Below are 22515 nucleotides of genomic sequence, written 5' to 3'. Positions count from 1 at the left end.
CTTCCTTCAAATAAAATGAAAGACAAGCATCACCTTCCATCAGCAACGCTAATTCAGCCTAAATTCTTTTATTGTAAACTCCAAACAGCCTTTGACTCCTTTCATTACATTGGTTGCTGCTTATATATGGCACATTGTTGTGTTGTATATTCATTCAGACAGTGTCATTAGCATTGTAGCATTTACACAAACATAAATAAATGAGAAACTATTCTGTCCTGAGTTTTAACTTTTACCGTCAGCTATTTTTGGTCAGAAGTTATAATCTTCTGCTTTATAGGCATTTTGGTTCTAAATGTTATTACAAGAGATGAGCGAGTGTACTCGGTAAGGACAGATACTCGAGCGGCGGGGTAGAGCGCGGGGGGGGGGGGGAGGAATGGGAGGGAGATCTCTCTTCTCCCTCATGCTCACTCCTGCAACACAGCGCTCACCCACGCCGGCACCCGAATCTTTGCGGGCGAGCAGGCAGGTACTCGGTAAGGACGATACTCACTCCAGTATCTGTCCTTACTGAGTACGCTCGCTCATCTCTAGTTATTACTGCATTGTTGGAGTCAGGAAGCTACAAAGAAGGATCCTATTTTAGTGCAGTTGTCAAAATATGTCTGCTTACTTACTTAAGATGTAAAACATTTTGAAGGGGCTGTCTTATCAAAGAGGACTCGACTAAAAGGCGGACACCAGAGCGTTTCTCCTGAATACCATGTTTACCCAAAAATAAAAATAAAACCCTGTCTTATATTAATTTTTGTCCCAAAAGAGGCACTAGGTCTTATTTTCAGGGGATGCCTTATTATATTTACCTTGCAGGCTCGGTCCAGGTCCCTCCCGCTGCTCTCCACACCTCCGACACGCTTCCTGCAGTCCTCGGCCGCTAATACAACATCACTTTCTGGTTACGGGATTTATAAATCCTGCCTCTAGGAAGTGATGGCTTTGATAGGTTCTTCGACTGCTCCTCAGCCAATTAGTGCAATGCTGGATGAACCAATGCGATGGCTGTGACTGGTTTATCCAGCGCTGCATTGATTGGCTGAGCAGCGCTGGAAGAACCAATCAACAGCCATTGCATTGGAAAGGCGGGATTATTAATTGGCTGAGCTGCGGCCAATCACATCTATCACATTGGTTCCTCCAGCGCTGCATTGATTAGCTAAGCATCGTTTGAAGAACCAATCACAGCCATCACTTCCTGGAGGTGGGATTTATGAATCCCATAACCAGCAAGTGGTATTGTATGAGTGGCTGAGGACTGCGGGAGCCGCATCAAACCTCTAGATAGCAGCGGCAGGGACCTAGAACAAGCCTGTTAAATAATGTATTGGGTTTTTTTTCAATGTAATGTAACTAGGGCTGATTTTTGGGGTAGGGCTTATATTTCAAGCCTCCCCAAAAATTAGCCTTGCGCTTGTTTTCGGGGGAAGGTCTTATTTTTGGGAAAACAGGGTAGGTATCCATGTAATCCAAGGATGGCTTAAGTGCGTTAGGACAGGAGCGCTCCTTCAAAGCAGGTCTCCATTTTCACTCTAATAATGGAGACTCAAGTTGGGGGACCCCCTCTATCGTGTCCACATACCCTTATAGGGCTTATGGATAGAGACTGTCTTCATGAGACAACCCCTTTAAGTTTATAGACTTTCATCTGTGATACACTTAGGAAATGAAAGGTAATGAAACAAGGGCAAATGTACAAAGATTGACCCAATTGGCTTTGATAAGGCTGGCTGTGCATACGTGTCCTAAAAATGATACTGCATTCCTGTAACCTGTTTATCAAGAGCTATATTATCAATGACTGCTCAGAAATGCCAGCTACCCAACTTCTTATCTAAACTCTGGCATTTAATAGCTTGCTCAACCAAGAACTGTCTAAACTTTACGAGTCAGTGGTCAATGGTACCATAGCTATCTCAGCAGGAGCACTAACCTTCAGAATAAGGTGATCAATCCAATCAAGAGTGGGAGCAATAAAATACCAGGAAATAGTAGATAATGAGCAACGCAGAGAAAACCTTGTACTTACACTTCATACCTCATACTGCCAACATTTCCAAAACTGAGCCAATGAAAAAAATGCCAACTATGACAAATCTAGTTGAAGAGTCGCCCATGCAGTGACTACTGTACTGCAATACAATGTGCAATTAATTCTTACTCATATTCCTCCATAACTAGGCACATTTACTATTCAGTAGTCCACGACTAAAGAGAGATTTATGCTGTGTAGCTCACAATGGGGGAAAGGGTTTCAAACCTTTGAATATTAACCCCTTGAGTGGCGGGTTTCCTACCACCCTGTCGTGCCCACCAGGGCAGGTTTTTTAAAATGGTCTAATCATTGAATTTCAACTAGTTTTGCAGTTGCGTCTCAAGAGCCATAACTTTTTCATTTTTCCATTGACATGGCCGTATGAGGGCTTGTTTTTTGCGGGACAAGTTGTGATTTTTTTAAACAGGGGGGAGGAAAAAAAGAAATGGGGAAAAAAGAAAAAAAGGGGCCATGTCATTAAGGGGTTAAATAATGTATTAACTTCCTTCTCTGGGTCATTACGACGCACACGGATACCACATGTGTGATTGTATTTTTGATTTTTTACAAAGTAAAGGGAGACAAGTGTTTTTTTAATTTTTTAAATAATTTTTTTACTTTGTTTTTTTTTTAATTTTTAAATTTTTTTTTATTTTTTTTTGTCCCTTTAGGAGACTTCCACAGGGACCCATCAGGACCCCTGATCACATTCCGGGGGTCTGATGGTGACAGCCCTTTACATGCTGCAGTGACAACCCTTTACATGCTGCAGTCACATAGACTGCAGCATGTAAAGGGTTAACACAGCAGAGATCGGAGGTTTTCTCTGATCTCTGCTGTAAGAGCTAGTACCTAGCTGTCCTCTGACAGCTAACAACCAGCTCTCCCTGCCACAGAGACCATCGGCTTGCTTCTGACAAGCCGATGGTCTCTATGGCAACCTGTAAACAAAGCAGGACATTGCCGACATGTCGGCAATATCTTCTGCTGGTTTTTCAAAGCCCTTGCACTGCTCTGTGTGGGTCTGTGCAGGCAGAGCACACTGTCACAGCTTGTGGCATTGTGCTCTGCAGCTCCCATAGTGATACATAGCCCGGAAATCTTCCGGGCTATGTTGCTATGAGCAGTGGAGCTCGTCCCCGGAAATTTTCCGGGCGTGCCACTCAAGGGGTTAAAAGAAAATACAGTTTCCATTCACCAAGAGCAAGCAGGGATCTTGAGAATAGGAAGAAATTAGAGCAAAAGCTATATTAATTGAAATTTCATTATGCAGTGATTAAGCTAGTACTAAACGGGGTGGTCTCATTTTAATCATTTCTGATAATGAAGCTCGCCTGCTGATCAGCTGATTCTAAGGCCGGTCTCAAATAAATGGATTTGAATTGCGGACTCCGTGATCGACGTCTGCGTGCAAGATCTGCGGTAAAATGCGGGCATTGAAAGGCATGTATTTTTGAATTTTTATTCACACTCACGGGTACGAATTGCATAATCTGAGATGGGAAGAAAAATAGCAGCAAGCTCTATTTTAGTGCAGATTGCCTGCGGAGAGCCCCCAATGAAGTCAATGGACATGTGTGTCCCACAACGCATACGCAGTGAAAATTGCAGGATTGCATGCAGAATCCGACCTGTTCATGTGTTCCTGGCCTAAAACACCTGATGATACATATAATTTCCTGTCATACGTCTGACCTGCAGCGGATCTATAGTATGACACAAGGGCAATTCAACTAAAGTACATGGACTAAATGAGTTCAACATAGTGGGAACCTGTAATACACAGCTCTACACTCTACAGCCTCCTGCACACGAACGGGTCATATTCCGCATATGCAAGCCCGCGGCGGAATCCATCCTTGTGCCCAGGTGGCGCCTGCACGTACCTGTAATTTCCTGTATTGCGGAAGGCTAAGACAGCTTACCTTCGGGCATGCGCAGTATAGATTTCCATTTTTCTGCCCGCGCCATTGCTAGGCAATGACGCAGGTACTTACGACCTATCCACAACGTCAATTGCGGATAGGCCGCAGGTTGGACAGTTTCCATTGACTTCAATGGAAACAGTCAACGCAAAATCTGCATTTCTTCTGCTCATGGAAATCGCAATTGTGAGTGTGTAGGAAAAAGTGCTTTTACGTAGCATGTAATGAATGGTATTTGATGCAGATTCATAGTGCAAACCAGTCGGAGAGCAGGAAAAGGGAATCCCCCGACTGAATGGATCCGTCTTACAAGGGCACCGCACAGCGCCAAACGAACCCCATTGACTATAATAGAGGCCGTTCGGTTTAAGCTGCCTAGCATTTTACTGGGGAGAAAAAAAACAGCGCTATTTCTTTCGATATTTTGTGCTGGATCTGCAGCAGAACCTCCAAACGGGGGTTCCAGTGCAAATGTGAATCCAGCCCAACTCATAGAGGGCTCTCAAAAGCATGACACAGTCGTGTGGTCGTCATCACCATAGCATCTACAGGGTGGCCATGGAAAGTAGCCCCACACCACACTCTTATCAAAGCTATCTACAAGAAAACCTGTCTTCGTTGTCCATAGCAGCCAATCACAGCGCAGATTTCATTTCTTGTACTGCTGAGGTCAAATGAAAGTTGTACTGTGATTGGCTGTTATGGGTAACACGCAAATTGACCGCTACGTTGGTCTGCCCTGAAAATTTCATGTGTTCAAAATAGCTGACGCCTTTACATTATAACTATTCTTCCTAATTCCACTGAATATTGAGCACATATATTTAGTTATATTTATATATATATCCTAGTACAGGCTATGTACTAGTGGAGGAACAAGTATCAGCACTACTTTAACATTAGTCTTCTGTACCAGTAGTAGCATATTAGCAATGACCGGCCGAGTAAAGTCACGCCATTCAATAAACCTCAATAATATTTGCTAAGGAGGGAACATTGCATTCTCATCACTTTAAACACTGTGTGCAAACGGTCTTTTACTGATAAGAGTCCTTTTGGTGAAAAATATCAAAATACTGCTCAGACACATCCTTGTACGGGGCGCATCTTATGGCAATGCGAACCTTCACCTACAGAAGTTTGCTAACACCAATGAATGAAATACTGAGGGTACTTTTACAATGAGCAATTAATAGTTCCCACAAGCGAACAATGACAGCGTTCGTGTAGCCTGTACAGGCAGATATATATAATGTGCTCGCAGATCATTCACATTCACTGTCCCAGTGACCGTGTACATCCAAAAGATCGCTGTTCACTCACAACAGCATGCAAAAGATGCTTGCATAAAATGAACGATGAATGAATGATGAGTGAATGAATTTTGGTTTGTCTTCAATCATTGGCTATCTCTACTGAATGAATGGAGCTGTAGGGCGCATGTGCGACTAGCGGCCCATTTGCTTCAGCACTATAAAAATAGGAATAAGCCATCCTGCACTGAGAAATAGGAGGGCCACGGGTCCCCCGTTCTCGGGATCGGTGGGGTTCCCAGAGGTTAGTCCACCAAGATCTATCAGTTTTCTCCCATCCAGTGAATTTCATCCACTAGTTGGAAAACCCCTTTAGGTCAGCGTTACATGGATGGTTTTGTGCATGCAAAATTTGCGCATGCAATACACAGTAAATAGAATCCATTAATTTCAATGTGTTCGTTTACATGCACGTATCTTGCATGCGCATTTCGGATGAGCAAAAAAAAAAAAATATAGAACATGTTCTATTTTCCTGCATATTTGTGCACCAAAGGTCCCCATAGAAGCCAATGGCAGGTGCACAAATGCGCGAACAGTACGCTAGGAGATGCCTAATTGCACTGCAATTACATCTGGAACTAATTAACCATTTCAATCGGTGTCTTTGTTTGCCACGTGCAAATGAACATGCCCTGCGGGCAGAAAAAGTGCAATGCAGCACACCGACACGCTCGCAAAAAAGCCTCCTTTATAGCGCAAAAACATTGCGCTGAGGCGTGCGTAACTGTGCTTACGTCCGTGTGAAGCTTCAGGGAATAATTACATTTTCAGCGCATTTTAGCTATCAAGTGTGTGTGTTTTCTTATTAGGCTGTGCTCACATGACCGTATGGTAAAACACGGGGAATCACGTATCCCCGCGCATGTACAGCGTATTTTATGCACGCCGCACTGGCTTCCTGGTTTCTTCTTCTTCTTTTTAGTTTCTTCTCATGTCTCCTAGCAACATGCATAAAAAAACGCCATACATATGCAAAATAATTGCGTATGCACTGCGTTCTGAATGCATTCATAGAGCACAATAGGGCTGCACATGCGTAATACGCGGTAAAATAGAACATGCTGTATTTTTTTTACGCATGTAATCTATGCACGTTTGAGTAGGACAATGAAAATCAATGTACTTTCATAGACGCCGTTCAGTGCGTATTATGTACGCGTAATGCGCAATACAAATACGTTAGTGAGAGCGCGGCCTTACTCTGCATCGCCTGTAATCACCATAATACAGCGAGCACAACTAGGAAAAACAACAGCAAGCCCCTCTTCACATTTCAGATCGTCCCCAGGAATGCTATACGGTATCATCTAGACTGCTCTCCGTTATGTATAGCCTCTATAAATATAGGATTGGACACTCTAGACGGCTCTGGTGGCTCACTATTACTGACAGTCTATCTACAGAACACAGCGGCAGCACAAGCTCATGTGAAAGGGTCTCTAGTAACTTTGTAGGAAAGTGCTTACCTTTAATGGAGGCAGAAAATGTGGAGAATATACAAAGTAAGAAAAGGGCGAGCGATATCATTGTTGTGATGCCGGCAGCCTGGGCTCATTTACCAGGAATCGGGAGCAGCAGTCACTCAGGAAGCATTCAGCTCGAAGGAAAGATTCAGCGCAGAACAAAGTTTATCTAGATGTAGTAAAGGTCAGAATCCAAACTCCATGTGTAGGTTTTGTTGACTAAAGGTCTTTGAGTTAATGATTATTCTGGAAGAGTTTTTAGATGGTACCCTCATTATTGCAAGGGAGATTCCTCCTTGAGACAGTTCTCACACACAACATGTATGGTAAACACGGAGGTCACTGACATGACTGGCGATGATGATGAGGATACCGAGTGCGGGACAATTACTTCGGTGTTGGAGATTCCATTCGGATCCGGCAAAAGATCAAGTATAAAATAACACAGCATGCGGCGTTGTTTCATCCAGGAAGATTTCAGCCGCCATGCCAGAAGCCGAACTGACCCCATTATAGGCAATGGGGTCCGTCCGATGACTATTGGCAGAGGTGTTTTGGTTGTAAGTCTCCAAGGACCGAGTGGAACAATGGAAATCAAATGGGGCCATGGAAGTGAGTGTGAACTCGGGCCTATGTGTTATGAAACAGTTTTATTTGGCAACAACTTTGCGATACAATGTACATCTGCATTCTTTATAGTGGGTGGTGAACTATTTTATAAAACAGAGCAGTGCTGAAAATGTTTTCCAAGGCCGCTTTCACATCTGCGACGGATCCTCTGGCTGGAGGTTCCATCAGGGATCCGGCTGCAAATACAGGAAGAAAAAGAGCTGCATTCAGCACTTTTTCTTCCATCCAAAACCGGGCAGCTGGGTGGACCACATTATAGTCAATGGAGTCCGCCCGGCAGTGTTCGGTCCCGTCCAGAGATGGAACCGTTCAGCCGCATTGATTCCCCTTTCAGGCTCCACAAATGGAGCAGGAAAGGAAGGGTCCGTAGCGAGCCCGCAGGGGTCATAGACAAGGGGCCCACACGGCAGGGGTGATTAGGGAATGGAAAGGAAGGGGTTAAGTAATGTATGGAGTAGTGAGGGGAGGGTTAACATAAGGTGGGCAGTATAAAGGTGGGGTGGTTAATTTTAAAGAAGGTTGGGGTACTATAAAAAGGGGTTGTTTACTGGTTGGGGGACACAATTTTAGGTAGCAACAGGTGAAAGTCTTTCATTTACCTGCTGTGCGACACCGTGTAAAATGAAAGGGGTTATCCTCAGAAATGGGGATAAATCTATGATTGCTGAGGGGGTGACCATTGGGAACTCCAGGGATCGTGAGAACGGCACACCACTAATAAATTCAGGAGCGATGCATAGCTCTGTCCCTCAGTCCATAGAAGTGAATGAAGCGGTGGTCACACATACACACAGCTGCTCCATTTACTAGAGGGACCTGGGGCATGCAGTTCTCAAGAACCATGGGGTTCACTATGGTCTGACCTGGCAATCATACATTTATTGCCTATCCTGTGATGGACGATAAATGTTTTGGGTGGGATAACCCCTTTAAGGTTGGGTTCATACCAGCGTTAAGGGCTTTGTTTGGGTTTCCACTATAAATCAGGAACATTACCCAGAGCCCATTCAAATCAAGCAACTGACTGTGGGAAGCCGGACAGGTTCTCCAGGAGTAAGGACATGCTCTGTAACTGGCCAAAAGGTTTCTCACATGGAAGGGTTGAAGAATTACCGGACGATCATTGAGGTTCTTACGTATAGGAGAATGGTTTCTATGGAGCAGACATACAAACCACTTAGTGATATCCTTTACCCAACTGGACAGCGCTTTGCATACTGCGGATCTTGTACTCAGTAGCTGACTGCATCAGGGTTATCAGTGCCCAACAGCCGAGTTGTTTCCGGTAGGAGAGCAGTCATATACTGTATATACTTTACGTCCCCTGCAGTTGTGTTGCGGTACTACTATGCATGTAGCTTAACAGTCCTCCATGCGGGGAGCTCTGCCGTACCCACATCTTATCGACACCTTTATGCTCTTTTTTTTTAACTTACTGAATAAGTATAGGTCTTACCGTGCTTCCTCAAAAATAAGACACTGTCTTTCATTAATTTTTGCCCCAAAAGAGGCACAGTGTCCTATTTTCGGGGGCTGTCTTAATACTTACCTAGCAGGCGCCATCTCGGTCCCTCTTGCTTCTCTTCAGGCGCTCCGACAGTCTTCCGTGTCGTCCTCAGCGCTGACAGAGCATTCTCTTCCTGGTAACATAAGAGATTGCTGTGATTGGCTCAGGACTGTGGCCTCAGCCAATCTAATTCGGTGCTCAATGAGCCAATCAGAGCCATTCAATGATGCAATTCATTGAATGGCTGTGATTGGTTCATCAAGTGCCAGCTGTGATTGGCTGAGGCCACAGTCCTGAGCCAATCACAGCAATTTCTTGCGTGAGGCGGGGTTTTCAACCCGCATTACCAGAAAGAGAATGCTCTGTCAGCTCTAAGGACATCACGAAAGACTGCCGGAGCGCATGGAGAGAAGTGAGAGGGACCGGAACGGCGTCTGGGCTTATTTTCCGAGGAGGGCTTACATTTCAAGCTGCCTCCCTACCTGCCCGGGAAAAAACTGAGGTGGGGCTTATTCTCAGGGTAGGTCTTATTCTCAGGAGCACGGTATTTATGTCATGTCGTAAAGCAAATATGATTTATATGGATCCCACTGCATATAATGTGGTGCTGTAAACAAGACTGTACAACTCATAGGCGGGCTTCACATGGGCGTATTTGTGTAAGCAATATGCAGAGAATAGATATCAATGACTTTGATGGCTTTATTCACATTTCCGTATTTTGCACTTGTATTTCAGTCACGAAAAAAATAAATAGAACACGCTCTATCTTTGAAGCATATTTGCGCATCAAATATCCGCAAAAAAGCCTTAAGTGCACTAAAATGCAGAGTTGATGTCGTCTGAGCTTAGCTTATTAACAAGTACATTACCTGCAGTTGTTCTTCTCCACGGTCCCGCCTGTTCTGAGTCCTGTTTTCAGCCACCAAGGATGGCGATACCCAATCTTCAGACTACCTAATCCCAAGAGTACATTGGTAGCATTAGACTGCTAATGCGCTCTATCTGCTCTCTGACAGCCCGGTACTACAGGAACTCCGCTGACAGATGTAGGTATATGGGGGTTGCTGGGGGTGATAGGTCACCCTGGCCTGGTTGCAACTGCTGCAACCCCTATAGGTATGCTACAAGGTGGAGAGGCCACTGTCTTATCACTTACCCCAATGGGGACTGTGATGGCAGAATTACATTTTGCCCCAGGTTTGGAGGAATAACAGGTGACAGTTTTCCTTAGGGCTCATCCACACGGGTGTAGCGTTTCTATACGACTCAAATACCCATATCTCCTGCATATTGTGCCTTTTTGCACTTATATTTATACACGTAAAAAGAAAAGCAAGAATTCCCCCATTGATTTCAATGGGCAGTTGACTTTAATATGGGCTATGTTGGGGCCTAATATGCATCAAAATAGGACATGCTGTTTTTTTTTTTTAAATGACTGCAAAACTCTGCATAAATAAACACGTGAATAAACCCCTAGAAATCAATGGTTTCTATTTACTGCGTAAAGAAGACACATGTAATATCCTGCATGTGTGAATGAGCCCTTAATGCTTTCAGCATTGGAGTTCTCACCTAGGAGACATACATAGAATATTCCATACTTACAAGGCAGGTCTAGCTGGCAGTCCTGAGTCTTACACTATATCTCCATCTAGTGGTCATTCTTAGAACTGAGCCTTCTCCAGTGCCTGTCATGTGAAAGAGGTTGTGATCCCATGAAGTGACCGCTTCTATGCCTCATACAACATAAGACAGAACCTATAAAATGTCATCAATTGCGTCTTTTTTTTTTTGCACACGTGAATAAAGCAGCGAACATGGATGCAACACGCACTACGGTGCACATACATGCATTGAAAATGGTGCGTTTTACACTGACCACATTTTATGGACAGCACAGAGAGCCGCCATGTCCTCTACTGGTCCACGGGTGAGAACAGAACTGCAATGTGCGCTGTCCGATACGACAGGCACCTGAGAGGCGCAATTCACATACGAGCGTCTGCACTCGGCCTAGGGTTTATTTGCATGCCGTGATTTTGTGTGCGGTCTGCGTATTCCTCGCCCATTACAGCCTACCAGGCTATTCGCGTGAGCGATTTTTTTGGACAGACCGGCGCTCAGCATTAGAAAAAAAATCAGTGCACGTCCTCTACTTGTCCAATACCACAGATGAGAATAGGACGGCATTGTGCGCGGTCCGTGCGTCCATGTTGTTAGATACAAGTCGCACCAAAGACTACAGCGTAGTCATGTGAATGGGCCCCTTCACAGGAGCGTATATGTGGATCTTCATGTATATGATTAGCGTTTTTGCAGAATAAACAAGTTTTTTTGCATGCATCAGCTTCTTGTACTGCACTTTTTGCGCCCACAAGTCGCGGCAATCAAAGACTGATTGAAGTGGCTAATTAGTCTAATGAGTTCCAGGCGTTTTTTTTTTTTAGCGGAATTATGCAGACTATCACGCGTCACCTTGCGTATTGCACGTATTTCTGCACTCCCATTGACTTCTATGTGGACCTTCGGTGCGCAAATACACAGAAAAATAGACGTGCTGCTTTTTTTTGTTTTTTTTTCTTACAAGAACAAAATACGGAAATGCGAACGAACCCACTGAAATCAATGGGCGCTATTCTCTGCGTATTGCGCGCAAATTCGCCCGTGTGAATCCGGCTTCACTCATTCCATTCAAAACTCAGAATCTGCAACCGAACGGCGCTGTGTGACCGCTGCTTCATGATATTTCATGACGGAGTATATAAACTCCAGACAAACAGATTTATCAAAAACTGCGCCACATAAATGTGCAGCGCAACAACGAGGTCCAGTTATATGCAGGGCTGCTATACATGAATGCCTCATATTCTAGTTACCCCCTACTATAGTGACATTATGGTGACTTTTCGTGCCCTGCAGTCTCGCATATGGACAGCGCTTCATCTCGCCTATGCCAGTTTCAAATATGGCGGCTGCTGATCTCCCGGCCTGCGCGCCTGTGACGTCAGAGGTGCGCCGGAGCGGCTGAGTCTGCCCGCACGTTGTGGCGATCGCTACTGCCCGCTGGGAGTGAGGAGCCGTCCGTGTGCGGTAAGGTACAAGCCGGTGTACGGGCTCTAGGCACAGCGTGTCACACTGACAGGAGTCAGCAGGGGGCGCTCATGTCACAGGCTGTGGACTGCCTCAGCCTGATGGACTCTCCCGGCAGACTTCCCCATTAGTGGCTTTCTTCATCTTGGGTCACATCAGCATACATTTGCTTTCAATGGACTGATTTTAATAATTAGGCTGCTTTCACATTGTGTTGGGTTTCGGTTCTCTCCTCTGTTTGGGGATCAGGAAATGGGAATCCCCACAGAACGGGCCGTCTTATGACAGAACCGAACAGCATCGAATGGACCCCACTGACTATAACCGGGTCCGTTTGGTTTGGTTATCTCTTCTGGTATTTTGTCCCAGATCCGTGACGGAACCTCCGAACGAAGATTCTAACGTGAAACTGACAGCAGCTGTATAGTAACAGTAACTCCCCCTAGTGGCCCAGCAGTGGTCATGCTGTTCAATAGTGGCCCAGTAGTAATAGTGTGGCCCCAGTAATAATAGTGTTTTCGCCCTTCCTCTAGTAGCCCAGTAGTAATAGCGGCCTCGGACCCTCCCCTTCCTCCCCCTAGTGGCCCAGTGGTAATAGTGTTGTTGCCCACAGTAGTAATAGTGTCTCCCCCCCCCCCCCCCCCCCCCCCACCCTCTAGTGGCCCTAGGGACCTGCAGGTCAGCATTGGTTCTCCTCACTCTACAGCTCTGCTACATTGTACTCACAAGCGCTTCTGTTGTCTTTCTTATTGTGTTGCAGGTTGAAAACACAAGACTTGCATGGAAAACTTCCGGCCGCATCACAATGGACGCAGAGTCGGCAATCCCCCCCTCGGGGGGCAGTAACTCCACCAACAGTGATGAAAGTAAAAATGGCGACTGCCCGTCCTCCGGCAATACTAATGTAGACTCTGCAGGATCACCGAATGGACCTTCTGTCGATGGCTGCAAAGGGCCTGACGTCATGTCCAAGCGGCAAATGAAGAAACTCCTCAAACAAAAGCAGTGGGAGGACCAGCGAGAACTCCGGAAGTACGCGCTTAACTCCTTGCGATATTTCATTACCGTACGCAGCACTGCAGGTTGTTAAAGGAAATAGCGCTAAAAACAGATTATAGCAACCCACTGAGGAACCCCACACCGTCTGCTGAGCCTAATATGCTGGCAGTGCATACTGACACGGGAGAGGAGTTAGAAAAACATAGCTACTTGCTTACAAAAAACAGCACCACCCTTGTCTTCAGGTTGTATATGGTACTGCAGCTCAGTCCCATTCACTTCAGTTAAGTGGAGCTGCATTACCGGACACAACCCATGGATGAGTGCGATGTTTTCAGAAGGCGGCAAGCTGTACTTTTTAATCCTGAAGAGTGTGGCTGCTGCTCCTCCGCTATCAATCAAGCGTTTTGTTTTGACATGAGGGTCATTTACTAAAACTAAAACATATTTCCGCTATCATGCTGCAATGAACCGCAGTCAGACAGTGAGGTGATCGACTAGATTTCTAATGACTAATTTATAAGTTGGGTTGTTTGCTAAGCAGCATCCTGAAGATGTTTGCCTCCCTGATTACTGCCCACTAATGGGGCCCACGGGGGTCTTGCACAGAGAAGACTTACGAGGTCGGAGGGCCACGATCTCTAGCATCTCCAAGATGGACTGCTGAGTATCCAGTAGGCTCTTTATCTTTGTCTGTCAGACACAGCTGAGGACCCAAAGGAGAAGACAAAAGCAGTTTTGAACCACTTCTATCTTTTCCTTTACAAGCTATATAATGCTGTAATGAGTGCCACGTAGAGAATGCAGGATGCGGCACTGCTGTTTCCTGCATGGGAATCGGTGATACATGTGTTCGCCAGCGACTCCTGGCTTGTCAGAGCTGCAGGGTCTCCGCAGACCCCTGACTAGCTCTCATAGTGACTACAGCCATTATATAGGGGTTGTTTTTCCTGTAACTGGGAATCCTATGGATGCTCCAGTTACAGTGAAAAAGTATGAAATGAAACAAAATAAGTGTGAATGACCCCCCTAGGTCTTCCATGACATCATAGATGTTTTAAAAAAAAAGTTACAAAAATAAATTACAGAAAAAAAATTATATATAAAAAAAACAACCCAAACCGTCAATATATCTGCCCTGTAATCCGAAATTGTATATCAAAACGCCCAAAAGAAAATGACTACCCCACCTAAAACTCCTTGACCCTGTCCCCAATCACTTCTGCTATCGGAGGTCTCCATGTCTTACAGAAACAGCTGAGTGGACTGCTCAGTGCTGGGTTTGTACCTCCCACAGAAGTGAGTGGTGGCTATGGAAATGGCACAAAACAGCCAGTTTGGTGGCTTCTCTTGTCCACATTGGCTGAGAACCATTCTTTGGATAAATGTTTGTTTAAAAGAGATAAATCTTTATTTTTTCTTTTATATATATTTTTTCTTATGTTTTCCGGGGAGTTGACTCCTTGAAGAGAGCGGTTCAGGTTTATTTATCACAGTTGACTACTTATAACTTTTAGGCAGAAACGAAAAGAGAGAAGGCAAAAAAGAAAAGTGGTGCGCCAGGCCCAAGTAGGACAGACTGCAGAAGATGGCGCCAGTAAAAGAATCCGCAGGGAGGTCCGGCCCAGTAAACTGCGTCTGGTCGTTGATTGCAGCTTTGATGATTTAATGGTGTTGAGGGTAAGCTGCTGCATTTGTGTAGAAGGTTTTTTTCTTTCCTTTACATTTTTTCTGCTGTATGGTAAATGAATTTTCCTTTGTCGTGTAGGATGTGAAGAAGTTAAATAAGCAGATACGGAGGTGCTATGCAGAAAATCGCAGGGCGATTCAACCTGTTCAGGTAGCTTTTGTATATTAACCCATCTGCACCGCACATTCTGATCGGAGACTCCAGCACAAAGCCACGGCTGAAACAGTGCAGCGTGCAGGGATGTTCTGTCTGGGAAAAATGCTGGGTGGCATTCTGGAAGCACAACGGTCCCCATTGTAGTCAGTTGGGTCCATCAAGCACCATTTGTGTTTCCGTCATAGTACAGATCTGTTCCTGGCTGGCATTCAGTCGTCCTGTTTTATGAAGGGACAGGAATGTTGAACACAAGCGTGAACCCAGCCTTCGTTACCCATGTATTTTGAGACCTACTGGGTTTCTGGGGAAAATCAACTGATACGTGGCGTATGTCAACATTATAGTTGTATAGAGTCTAGTTAAACTCTGCAGTGGTGGCAGTGTCACTTCATCCATTGTACGTAGAGTATTCTGCACACAGAGATTGAAAAGGCAGAAGTAAAACCTTTTTCTCTACTGGGTGTCGGCTGTCCCAAATTGTCCATGCAGCCACTACTCTGAAGTATGTTATATGGCACTGCACAATATAGTGTTTTAATAGCCACTAAAAGACATGTTTATAGACTTTTGTAAATAGTCTTCATAAACAAATGTCCGTTTTGTTTTTGTAGTTTCTGTGTAACTCCTTCACATAGCTGGTTATCCTGCTGTTTCTGACTTACATCTGGCAGCACACTGATCCTGGATGTGTTGGCTTTCTCTGCTCTCTTTCTCCTTTATTCTAGGGCTCTTTCACACGGGCGCTATCCCTGCACTGTATAGCTGCGAGCAAAGATCGCGTGAACGGGTTAATTCAAGCTGCTTGAAGTAGCCCGTTCACACGATCCGTGGTATGAGCTGCGTGCTTTCCAGCTACCATAGGAGCCTATGGAAAGCATACAGCAAAGATAGACAGGTCCTATCTTTTTGCGTACCACAGAGCTAGGTGCGGGCGTAGTTCTCGCATATCCTGTCTTTGAGACATGCGAATGCTCTGCGCGACTACAATTCTTGCATCTGAATGCTTCTATAAGAAACAATTGTTTCCTATAGAAGTGCTTTCTGTGCGCTCCTATCCTGTGCTAAAACAGCGCTCGTGTGAAAGAGGCCTTACAAATCTCAGCGGGGAGGGGGAGTAGGTGGAAATGGTGGATCAAAGTGTAGAGATGGAGGGAAGCAGATTCGTCTTATGAGGGGCAATCACGCAGACTATTTTCCATCACACTGTAGGCAGTGCAGACACAAGGCAGCCTGAAGGGATGGGATTCATCACTTAGGCCAGTGTCACACAAACGTATTTGGAGTGAATAGAACCCACCGATTTCAATGGGTTCTTTCACATTTGCGTATCTTGCTTCAGTCGCGCAAAAAAATACCCAGCATGTTCTATTTACCTGCACGTTTTTTTAATGAATTGGAGCATGGTTGCGTATTTGTTTAATTTTTTTTCCCACATGCAAATGCCCTCAGTTTGCATGCACAAAAAGTACTGAAAACCTCTCATGTGCGCAACTAGGCAATGCCCAATGCCAGCGTAAATGGGCTTTGGATCTATTTCATTATGCCTGAGGAAGAACCCTGAGTAGGTTGGAAAGCTCGCTATAACATCATGTATTTTTGTTAGCCATTAAAAGGTATCATATCTATAAGATGACTTGGTTTCTCTTACTGAGAACAATCACATTGTGACACCCCCCTTAGACTGTGAATCTGTGACAGACAGGAGAGCAAACATATAATACCCTATGGGGCATGGGGGGTATTTTCACACTTCTTATCATAAGGAATGAAGCTGCGCTGATACATGCAAGGAAGTGAAGACCACAGCGTCCCGAACACATCCCGCATGTATTACTGGGAGCGACATGCCCACATGAGAAGGCTGAAACTATGTTGGCAGGTCTTAAAATGAATGGGAGGATGAAAATTGCAGCTAGAAACTTAATACAAACATGGCTAGCCACTGTCATTTTTTTTCCATGTCAAATGTGTCCGTAGCATTTACACATATAGTTTAGATTTGCATTCCTGCTGTTTTTCTGTGTTTTTTTTTAACGTTACTCTACTTCCTTGAAGCTTTATCTTACAAGTCATGGTGGGCAGCTGAAAAGTAACATGGACGAATATGACAAGGGATGGATCAATTGGAAGGTTAGTATATTAATGAGAAAAAACAGTACTTCTCAGATATGAAGAATATAAACAATTGGAAAAAAAGAACAACATGACCATGTTAAGGAGTTTTCTGTAATATTCATGATGGCATTACATTCAGGACAGCCATTGGCTGCAGCGGTCATGTGTATATGCAAACACATCATCGCTGCAGCCAATGTAAACAGAAGCCAGCGGCGGTGCGGCATCCAGTGCTTAGGAGGTTAATAATGGCACCAGTATTTAATACCTATTTGGAAAAGTGTTATGTACAATTCCTGAAGCTACATGGTAACAATAAAGAACAGGCATAGTGCATCAATGTGACAACATGAGTAAAATGCTTATTGATAAGGCAGATCAACATTGTACAATAGATAGTTTCACAAGAGCGCACAAATTAAACTATCAGAAAGTAGTGTGCCTAAACCAGCCAGATGATTACCTGAGTCCATTGACCCTGCTACAGTATATAAAGGTGGAGAACCTTCCACACATGTGTAAGCAAGGGCACCTATCCCAAATCTGGTGATATTGTCCCACCTTGTTCCTGTGTCTATAGATCTGTTTTTTCAGGGTAGAGTTAAGCTAACTGTACCTCTAAGGGCCTTATTTTCACCCCTTCCTCCAGGACATCCATATAAAATCTGAGCATTACAAAGATCTCATGAAGCCTGAAGACCTGGTGTATCTAACATCGGATTCTCCTGAAGTGCTTCATGAGCTAGATGAAACCAAAGCTTACATTATTGGGGGCTTAGTGGATCATAATCATCATAAGGTAAGCTTAACCCAATCCAATGTACCAGTCACCCGCACACTCCTCAGCTTATTTATTTTGGGTGGGAAAGCGCGTTATGGATTTCTTGCATTGACTCAACAGAGACCTAAAAATGAACTGTAATGATAATTTTCTTAGCAATTTTTTGAAAATGTAACAATTTTTCAATCCAGTGTCGGCCCCCATCCGACATTAGGATTTCCCTGTATAGCTCCGATGTTGAATGAGGGCTGACACATGTTTCTAACACTATGCAGGACAGCGGTCTGATGTCGGAGGCTGTTCTGTGTATGTATGTTACAGTATGCAGGACAGCGCTCCAATGGATAGATGGAACGCGCTCATGCATATTGTAACATACAAACGCAGAACAGCCTCCGACATCGGAGCACTGTCTTGCATAGTGTTAAAAATGTGTTGACCGTCGCCTGACATCAGAGCTATACAGGGAAATCTTAATGTCGGACGAGGGCTGACACTGGATTGGAAAGGGTTAAGGTCTATAATGGCTATCCAGCAGGTTTTGGTTTCCATGGCTGATATCATTCAGTAGTATGGAGATCTTGATAGAGAACATTTTCAGCATCTTGCAAACTTCCATATGTGTATTCGACTCCTTTATTAAACTATATTCAAGGTTTTATGAAACCTAACTGAGTAAGGAATGCTTGCATGGCTCGTATCTATCGTATAAGATAATACAGGAATGTGACATTTTACAGGGTATTACTTATAAACAAGCGTTGGAACTTGGAATCAGCCACGCTCAGCTTCCTCTGGGGAGTTTTGTGAAAATGAATAGTCGTAAAGTTCTGGCAGTGAACCACGGTGAGTCTCTAACTATGGAAGTATAATTGTTAATTCCCTCTAATTTAGCCTATTTTACACGTTAAACTTGCTGAATTATATATAACCTTTACCTGCAGTGTTTGAGATAATACTCGCTTTCCTGGAGAAGAAAGACTGGAAGGAAGCCTTCTTCTCTGTCCTACCTCAGCGTAAAGGAGCAGTGCCTATTGATGAGGCATCGGAAGCACTTGAAGATGTTTCTTCTAATAAGGAAGATGGAGAAGAGCTAGACAGCGATTCAGAGCTTGACGATGGCACAACACTGGCAGAGACAAAACACATTGAAGAGAAGAATGATAGTTGACATCTTGTCAATTTATATTTTTAATGCACAGTGTATATAGCGGTTTTTTTTTTTTTTAAGAAAACATTCACTTTTTTCTACTTTACAGCCAGCCATAAAGCAAGAAGTTATAGAGTGATTTAGGACCTTTCTAAGGTCTATTGGCTATGTACTGAAATGTTATTTTTAATCAAAAGGGTTGTTTGAGTTAAGGAAACTTCTATCAATGGGTCCCCCATCCAGTAAAATATTAGTAGTTAGTCACCTCTCTTTGCTCCTCTGTTCGTCCCTGCCGCCGGCTTTGGTCTCCTCTGTTTGTTTGCAGGCAGCTATGACATCTGTAGCAGTCAATGACAGCGCTCAGCCATTGGTGAATGCTGTTATTGGCTGCTTGTTTGAAGGTAACCAGAGCCAGCTGCGGTGAACGAATAGGGGAGCGGTGGAGGTAACTACAAATTTTAACGCATAGCGGAACCATTAACCATAGTTTCCTAAACTCGGCCAGCCTTCCTCTTTAGGAAAATACATTTCTTGAATACCCTTCATACACGTCTTCCGCATATGTAATATGGTTAGACTTCTACTAAATTTGACTTGGACCGCTGTTGGATTCGTAAAACGAGGGTAGACACCACTATGAACCAGAAACTGGGTGCTGCAGAGGTCTGTCAAGCCAGAATTGATTAATTCAAACCAGCAACCCACTAAAAATTGCACAAACCTGTACATAATACATCAAAGATAAATATTTATCATATACCAAAATTCATAAATGGGGACAAAAATTTAAAAAATGGACATTGGCCACACAACTATATTGTGGGATTACCTGCAGGATGCCTATCGATATTGGCACGTGGGATCAATAAACAATCATCCTTGGGTCAACCCAAAAAAGAGACAATGAGTAAAGTAAGTAGCCTGATTTGCCATAATTTGCATAACACATGTATTGTAAGTGCAGGTTGACAGTTGGAAGAAAAACAAGTGGTAAAAGAAGAAAAGATCTCAATAAATGTATTAGTGAACAGGATTTCCCATTATGATGGATTATATTTATTGGGATTTATGTACTTTATTACATGTTGTACATATTAGGGCAGGTTGATGGAATACGGTGGGGATACTTGCTTTATGCATCCTCCCCTTTTTTGGGTTGATACTACAGTATGATCTTTTCTTTATTGATTCCATGTGCCAATATTGATAGCAATTTGACAGTTGAGCCTCCAATAGAGTTGTGAGCTCAATGGTCCTAATTTTATTTATTTTTTTGTCTCCGTGTATTGTACATCATGTTTTGATGCCTCGTCTACAGGTATTCTTGGGGGGTTGCTGGTTTGAATTCATTCACTGCTGAATTGGTGTCTAAAGACATTCTCTATTTTTGTGAACCTAGCTCTCATCTTGAAGCCATAAAAAGGTTTTTTTAAGATCCGAAGTAAGGTGCCTGTATAGTGGAACGAGCTATTGCTTTTAGTTGTATTTATTTAGTTTTCATTCTGCTCTCTTAGGGGCTTGTTCGCACGAGCGTATTTGCGCTGTATAGTTTGCACGCGTAATGTGCGGTGACTAGAACTCATTGATTTCAATGGGCTTATTCACATGAGCATATTTTACACAATGGGCAATCACATGGAAAAATATGCGTCATGACCTATGGGCATGCAGAAACATGCGCTAAATACACTGGAAACCTGCATATTTGCTGTGTATTTATGCATAAAATCAATGTGATTCGTGCGTTCTTCTTTGCAGGTGCAAATACACAGTCTATTTGTGCAAACAAAAACGCTCTAGAGTGGGCAAAATCTGTGGGCAAATTCTGTGGGCATAAGTGGTTTTCATTAGTCACCGAGACACACTTATTTCCCTTTAGGGAATTTTTTCTATCACCGAGGGAACCACTAAATAATACGTAAAATATAACTTTTATTACTACAAAATTAAAATATTATCGATAAGAGCGTAGATTTGACCACGCTCTTATCGATAATATTTTAATTTTGTAGTAATAAAAGTTATATTTTACGTATTATTTAGTGGTTCCCTCGGTGATACACATAAGTGGTTTTCAGTCACATAAATGCACAGCATATTTTCACACCCGCAATGCATTGCATGCATCTGAACCGGCCCTTAGACACCTTCAATATTCTTGTAAGCAGCATCCAGGGTTTAAATCAGCCACAGATCATCTTTTTGATAATGAAAATGAATATTTCTTTATTATTCCATTCTTTGCAGCCAGCAACGTTTCAACTGCTTGAAGGGCTTGATAAAGACTGCGGTAAGCAGTTGAAACGTTGCTGGCTGTAAGGAATGGAATAATAAAAAAATATTCATTTTCATTATCAAAAAGATGATCTGTGGATGATTTAAGCCCTGGATGCTGCTTACATGAATATTGAAGGTGTTTGATGGTTTGGATGCATTGTTCACATCCTGGTAAGCTTGCATCAACAATATGAGTTTTTCTCCCACCTTGATCTAAGGAGATATTGTGTGCGGCAACCACATATTTGACCTTTATATGCTGAACCGGCCCTTAGAGAACTTTTCAATCACTTATTTAAGTAAAGGCAAATCCTCCCTCCCTACTACTACTGTACTTGGTGACCTCACGCTCTGATCTGTACATTACAATGAGAGAAAGGGACCAATGTGTGGCCCTGCAAATGGCGCTCAGGTCATTGGTGCTGTCAGCAGAAAGGGGGGGGGGGTTTAACAAGTAATTGAAAAGCCCTCCAGTTTTACACTTAGTCTGGTGTGCCACCATATTAACCTGTAAGAGTGTTATAATGACTATTAACCTATGTAAGGTTAAAATTTCTTGGAAACTTTGCTGTTATATGCGGATTTGGCTGCAGACTTCACCTGGCATTGCGCAGGTTAATAATCATGGCAAGAGATACGGCACATGTAAAGCATGCTGCAGGTTTTATAAACCACAAACGGCCGTGAAATAATCCCATTCACTTGGATTTTACTGTATGTTGTTGCTGATTTTAGATGTGTAAATTTGCACCAATTATGCCACCTGAGAACTGGTCATAAAGGCATAAAATACAATTAAGAACAAGTTCAGCAGGACCATCTGAAACCTTTTACCAAAAATATGCCCCAACTAAAGCAACTGTATGTCTTCCTTAGCGCACCATATACAGGTTTTTGCATTCGATTGTATTGATTAGTGCGGTGAGAGGTACTGCATACTGGTCAAACATCACACCAAAAGAACACGGTTTTGGCCGTAGTCATTTTAGACTTGTATGCTGGGAAATTCTCGGCATATGGCACCGACATACATGAGCCTTTAGTTTACCAGTTATGACACAAGGGTGCTTTTACGGGCTGTACTTATAACATGACTTATGGATGGAACTTGTAGACCGGAGTTAATATATTAAGGTTTTCGCAAATGATTGCAACTCAGTTTTGTATTTTTCTAGTGAAATAAAACCCTATCAATAAAGATGTATTCATGCTTGCGCCATGGTTTTATAATCCATTGCCAGTTATGTAACCATTGCTATTAAAGGGGTTACCTGATCTGACCAATTTCTACTTGTTTACTGTCAGGGATCCCATTTAAAGAGCTTTTGTCATTAGATCAAAATCCCGTCCCCCAGCAGGGCCCTGCCTAAAATAAAAA

At 43.5% G+C, this 22515-nt stretch overlaps 2 protein-coding genes across 2 annotated transcripts in view; one reads left to right on the top strand and one right to left on the bottom strand.

The window, feature by feature from the left end:
- Nucleotides 1–6804, bottom strand: part of MTTP (microsomal triglyceride transfer protein) — a 69566-nt gene extending 62762 nt beyond the window's left edge. Inside the window, exon 1 of the mRNA XM_066574009.1 lies at nucleotides 6740–6804. Coding sequence (XP_066430106.1) covers nucleotides 6740–6800 — 61 coding nt within the window. The 5' untranslated portion in view covers nucleotides 6801–6804. The remainder of the gene's footprint in view (nucleotides 1–6739) is intronic.
- Nucleotides 6805–11890: 5086 nt separating this feature from the next.
- TRMT10A (tRNA methyltransferase 10A) lies at nucleotides 11891–20774 on the top strand. Its single transcript, XM_066574008.1, has 8 exons — nucleotides 11891–11969; nucleotides 12730–13001; nucleotides 14486–14648; nucleotides 14737–14808; nucleotides 16870–16944; nucleotides 17579–17728; nucleotides 18451–18556; nucleotides 18655–20774. Exons 2-8 carry the CDS (start codon nucleotides 12775–12777, stop codon nucleotides 18879–18881), a joined length of 1020 nt encoding a protein of 339 aa, XP_066430105.1. The 5' UTR covers nucleotides 11891–11969; nucleotides 12730–12774; the 3' UTR covers nucleotides 18882–20774.
- The last annotated feature ends 1741 nt before the right edge of the window (nucleotides 20775–22515 follow it).

The sequence above is a fragment of the Eleutherodactylus coqui genome, chromosome 7 (assembly GCF_035609145.1).
Source record: "Eleutherodactylus coqui strain aEleCoq1 chromosome 7, aEleCoq1.hap1, whole genome shotgun sequence".
Lineage (NCBI taxonomy): Eukaryota > Metazoa > Chordata > Amphibia > Anura > Eleutherodactylidae > Eleutherodactylus > Eleutherodactylus coqui.
This window is presented reverse-complemented; position numbering and strand designations above follow the sequence as displayed.

Coding starts and splice junctions, on each gene's coding strand:
- TRMT10A (XM_066574008.1), top strand. CDS start 12,775: ATGGACGCAGAGTCGGCAATCCCCCCCTCGGGGGGCAGTAACTCCACC. Junction 13,002..14,485: donor GACCAGCGAGAACTCCGGAA/GTACGCGCTTAA, acceptor TATAACTTTTAG/GCAGAAACGAAAAGAGAGAA. Junction 14,809..16,869: donor GGGCGATTCAACCTGTTCAG/GTAGCTTTTGTA, acceptor ACTTCCTTGAAG/CTTTATCTTACAAGTCATGG.